Below are 6,305 nucleotides of genomic sequence, written 5' to 3'. Positions count from 1 at the left end.
GATTACAGATTTTTGTTAAAAAATACAAAAAATTATCATCAAATTCTCAAAAAACTTGATAAACATGAATTCTATTCAAACTTTTTCAATACTAAATTAAGGTAATTATTATTATTATTGTTTTTTTTATAAATATATATATATATTAATTATTAGAATATTTTATTTAATAACATATTTTTAATAATTATTTTTTAATTTTTTAAGCAATGAAAAATTTAAAGAAGAATCCGTATTTAGAAAGTCTATCAAAGTTTTTTTTAAATAATTTTTGTTTTTATGAAAACAAAAATTAATAATAATAATACTATTATAGGTATATATATTTATTATTATAATTATTATTTAATATTATAGTTACAGAATATTTTATTTAAAATATATATTTAATCAGATTATTTAATAATTTACATTATTAAAATTTGTAAATTTATTAATATTTAATACTTTATAAATTTTTTTCTTTAATATTTAATCTAAAATTTATTATATTATAGATATTTATTTTTTTAATAATACCCATAGTATTATCCTATGATTAGTGATAACATTGTAGTATATATTATATACTACACAAAACTATTATTATTACATCTAATATTATTAATTATTTTTTAAATTTTTTTTCAAATTATTAAATATATCTTTAAATAAATAAAATGTATCATAAAGTTTACATATATCTTTAATAATATATAAATTGTAATGATATATTTGTAACTATTGTTATATATATTTATATTGTATATTGTATATTTAATTAAAAAAAATATTATTATTTTATATGCTTTTTATTAATTAATTTTTGAATGTTAATAAACAATATTATTTCATATCATATTTTTATTTTTACTAAATTTATATATTTTTTTAAAAAACAGATGCCTTTTTTGTTAAATTATTTATTAATTTTATTATTAGGTTTAAAATCATAAGAACCGGGAAATTTGTTTTCAATTACAATATTTTATTTTTTTTAAATATTATAGTTATTTAAAATAATAAAAATTGAACAAAAAACCCTTAAAATACAGACAAAAAAATTTTTCATCATTTTTTAGTTTTCAAAATAATACGATAATAATTTGGACTAACTTCCACTAGATTAGTATCCAAACCGATGCCACCATTTTGCTGGTCATCCAAAACAATATCGTAATTGCGGGTCGACTGTAGAAAACAGACCAACACTAGAAACAGGTCAGCGATGGCTAGTTTTTCACCCAAACAATTACGACGTCCGACACCAAAGGGTGTATAAGCGGGATGTCCGGCGATCTGATAGCGGCCGTCCTTATCGATGAACCGTTCGGGTAGAAAATCTAAACCATTTTTCCAGTATTTTTCATCGGTATTTCGTAACGAAATTGACTGATAAAATACGACTGTCTGTCCTTTAGGTATTTTATAGTTGCCTTTAGATTTTTAACAACAAAAAAAAATAGTAACCAAAAATTTAAAAAAAATAATTTAAGTATAATTTATAGTTTTATCATTAATTAATTAGTTTTTAAAAGATGGAAAAAAAAATTTTATAAAAATTTTAAAACTGAGATAATATTAATAATAATATAATAATGATTTCGATTTGTGAAGTAAAATAATAAGACTAAAAATAATTTCGATTTTAAATAGTCATAATAATAATATACAACTTCGATGAGTAATATAATTCGATATTTTTAATATAGAATATATATATATATATAAAAATATAAAGTCATCGAACAGTTTAGAATCTCAATTCAAATCGAAATCATTGTTATTACTATTGTTATCTCATTTAAGATCGAAATCGAAATGCTAGTACTGCTTGATTATACGGATATTATAATAACAAGTATTTTATAATTTTTTAAATTTTTTAAAAAATAAATAATAATAATAATGTTTTTTTTATACTGATATACCTAATTGACAATCAACTATAGCCTTATGTGGTAAGCCATAGGGGGCAACATTACGGTAGCGCAATGTTTCCGATATGAATGCCATAGTATAGTGCAGGCGCTGTCTGTCCGCATGTTTGGGCATTTGGTCACCAATAGTATCATCGATTTCTTGCCGTAATTTTTGTTGTATTAACGGATAGTACGCTAAAAACAATAGTAACCATTGAAATGTTTGTTGGGATGTATCGGTACCGGCAAAAAACAGGTCAAACACAGTCATCGCCAGATTAGTATCGGTCAGATATTTGGCCGATTCGCGGCCTTCCCTGAGCCGATCATTTTTGGCCGATATAAGTGCGTCGCAAAAATCCCGGTCACTATCGGGATTATAATCGGTGTAATGTTTATTAAACTTTCTGATCATTAAATCGATTGTCTGACCCATTAGTTTACGTTGTTTTCCGGTTGTCTTATAATCCATTAACTGTATTATTGGCGACAATTCACGCGTAAAATAATTTGATTGCGTTTCTTCATAAGCGTCGCGTAATATATATTTTAAAAATATAAATTCCGGATCATCCATATCGTAGCTATAAATAAATAAATAAATATATATATATATATATATATATATATAAATAACATACCAAATATTTTTAATAATGTTTTAGTTTATTTTTTAAAAACATTATATATCAAACAATAACAAGGCATTTTTAAATATGTACTAGCACATTATCTGTACAATATAATTTTTACAATAAATTTTATTTATTTATATACAATATAAATCTATATATCTATTCAATATGTTATATATATATATATATATATATATGTACCACAAAATTATCATGATACAATATATATATACATTATATTAATATTAAATTAAATATTTAAAATAATAATAAATTATTAAATATATTTATAGTAGTATTTTTATTTAATATTTAATATAAATTCTAATATATATACAGTATATAAATTGTATCATGATAATTTTGTGGTGGTACATATCTTATTATTGTTTCATATATAATATTTTTTTTTATAAACTAAAACATTATAAAAATATTTGTTAAGTTATTTATAATATACAATATAAATTATATATATATACAGTATATAATTTAATAATAATATTAATTATAATTTATACAAACTTTTCTCCAAAAGCACTGTTAGCCAAAATGTTTAAAAACATAAGATATATGTAATTAAATGGTTCAATAGGTTTGTCCGGACCCTCTGTTTTCAACATTGTTTGGACTATTTTTTCAACAGAATTTACGGCAACTATTATTAACTCCTCATTTGTTGAATATTTTCTATAAATAAATCATATATTTTAATATAATTAATTAAAAATCATTTTTTATTTGTATGAATTATTACACACACATACACACATACACACATACACACATACACACATACACACATACACACATACACACATACACACATACACACATACACACATACACACATACACACATACACACATACACACATACACACATACACACATACACACATACACACATACACACATACACACATACACACATACACACACACATACACACATACACACATACACACATACACACATACACACATACACACATACACACATACACACATACACACATACACACATACACACATATTTAATATATATATATATATATATATATAATACGTACTGTGCGGCCGATTGCGCTACACGTCTCAATGCTTCCCAAGCGGGACCGTAATCAGTATATAGTAAACTAGTATAGTTTATAAATATACTTGCTAAAATTAATGAGAAAAAATATTAATTGACAAATTAATTAAAAATAAATTAACAAATTTTTTGAATTAATTAAAAAAATTCTATTTACCGGTAAATGTTTTCATACGTCCGGAAAAATCTTTTGATTGAAACGCTTTTTTAGCCATATCTGGATCAGTGATAATCACTAGCGGTTTGTCTAATATATAAAACGTAAAAACTGGTCCATACTTTTTGGACCAGTTTCGTAATATATCGTCATAATAGTGGTTACCTTTAAATGCTTTTAAATGCAAAAAAATTAATTAATTAATAGTGTATTGATTAATAATTTTTTATACTCTATTAAATAGTTGTTATAATAGTTGCTAAAAAACGTCAAATAGTTGTTAAAATAGTTATTTAAACTGTATTAAATAGTTGTATATAGTTGCCAAAAAAGCCAAATAGTTATTAAAATAGTTATTTAAACTGTATTAAATAGTTGTATATAGTTGCCAAAAAAGCCAAATAGTTATTAAAATAGTTATTTATTTTCTTATAAATATTTCAACTGATATATAATTCACTTGTGTTCAGCATATTTACAAAAATGATTTATATAAATAAACTAAATATTTCTATTGTTAAAAAAGTAATATGAGTTGATAACAGTTTACACATTTTATATAATTTATTTAACTATTACTTTTTGTTTTTACATATATTTGTGCAATATTTTACAATTTAATGCTTATATTTTTCAAAATAACTGAAATAGTTATTTATAAGTTTTTATAGTTGCTAACCTAACAAATAGTTATTTATAGTTATAATAAAATTTTGGAAATAGCGTCCACTGGTCAACTTCGGTGGACATACTAATTCCCAGTTATAAGCGTTAAACCGACAAAATAATTTTTTTAGTTGGAAATCAAGACACTATTTATTAATTATAAATATATGGAAATTAAAACAATAGAAGTTTTATTAATATATTTCATATATAGAGAGACAGAGAGACAGAGAGACAGAGAGACAGAGAGACAGAGAGACAGAGAGACAGAGAGACAGAGAGACAGAGAGACAGAGAGACAGAGAGACAGAGAGACAGAGAGACAGAGAGACAGAGAGACAGAGAGACAGAGAGACAGAGAGACAGAGAGACAGAGAGACAGAGAGACAATAATAGTTTATTTTAATTTTAAAAACTTACACAATATATTTCCTACAATAGGCAATGGAAACGGACCGGGAGGTAGACTATAATATCCTAAATAAAATTGTATCAATTTGTAGATTACATAACCGGATAATAGTCCTAAAATTATTGACAATATATTTGTTGATAAAATATCAAACAATTGACTTAATATTACAGACATATTATTATTATTAATAATAATATTATACTTAAAAAAATAAAATGTAAAAAAAATTACTGTATAGTACTGTTAAGTTTATAAATAATAATAAAAAAATTTTTATGTCTATTTAATTATATACAACTATATCTACCAGTTGAGAATGGTAGATAGCATTATCATACAAACTTCATCACCATACAGTAAAGACACACATAAATTGAATTAATGTAATAATATATTAATTAATACAATAGATAAACACATAAATGAAAATCTATAGTAATTATAATCTTAATTATCATATATCAATAATAATAATTTTTTCCAACATTTTAACTAAAATTAATTGAAAATAAAATATAAAATTTTTAAATCTAGATTATTTAAAAATAAAATAATTTTATAGCCATTTTGTGTTTTTAAAATATAGTACAAAACAATTTTAAACGTTTTATAGAAAAATAGATATATTTTAACTTTTGACGCCATTTTTTTGTAAATCAATTTTCCTAAAGTGATTCAACAATTTTGACAATTTGGATACTCTATAAATATTTAATTTAGTTTTTTTTATTTAAAAAGTTTGTAATCTTTAACATATTTAAATAAAACAAACAAAATTTTAGGACAAACTGATCGGACGGACAAAAATCTAGAATTCAAATTACAACTTTGCTTTTTAAAAAAACAAAAAAAAAATTCTTTCGCATAAATATAAAAAAAATTAAAAACCTATTTAATAAACTTTTGAATAAATTAAATATTTATATATTATTTATTACTATTAATAATTTATTTGCTTAGTAATTGTTAGTAATTTATTAGTGTTTTATTATGAATGAACTAAATAAATATTATTATATTATTTTTTTTAATATACTTGTGTATTATATTTAAATAAATTTAAAAAAAAAAATATTTATTTTTTCAATGAAAAAAATAAATAAATAAAATATTTTGTATTTAGTCTAAAATATTTTAATAAAAAAATTATTTAAAATTAATAACTATTACTAGTTATTAATTCAAAAAATAACAGCAATAAAAAATGTTTTTTTTAAATCAAATTTTAAGTTAAAATATTACATTTACATTAAACTAAACAAATTTTTTGTAAATATAAAATATTTTATTAAATATCTTTAAATATTTATAATTATTCATTAATATTAACTAATTGAAAAACGTATAAATGATTTTACATTTTTTAATTAAAATAAAATAACATGTCTCTTATACTTGTATTAATTATTTCCTAATATTAATTTAAAATATTTTTGT

The 6,305-nt window shown here is 21.3% G+C and overlaps 1 protein-coding gene across 1 annotated transcript; it reads right to left on the bottom strand.

The window, feature by feature from the left end:
- Positions 1–1,050: 1,050 nt before the first annotated feature.
- LOC128956578 (cytochrome P450 1A1-like) lies at positions 1,051–5,494 on the bottom strand (the record flags this gene model as incomplete). Its single annotated transcript, XM_054302301.1, has 7 exons — positions 1,051–1,415; positions 1,911–2,485; positions 3,062–3,226; positions 3,608–3,698; positions 3,788–3,961; positions 4,874–4,930; positions 5,473–5,494. Coding segments are annotated over 7 exons (1,449 nt in total), but the record flags the coding sequence as incomplete, so codon positions are not given.
- Positions 5,495–6,305: the final 811 nt, after the last annotated feature.

The sequence above is a fragment of the Oppia nitens genome, unplaced genomic scaffold, assembly GCF_028296485.1.
Source record: "Oppia nitens isolate AA-2021 unplaced genomic scaffold, nextdenovo-longstitch-racon4-pilon3 scaffold31_pilon_pilon_pilon, whole genome shotgun sequence".
Classification (NCBI taxonomy): Eukaryota; Metazoa; Arthropoda; class Arachnida; order Sarcoptiformes; family Oppiidae; genus Oppia; species Oppia nitens.
This window is presented reverse-complemented; position numbering and strand designations above follow the sequence as displayed.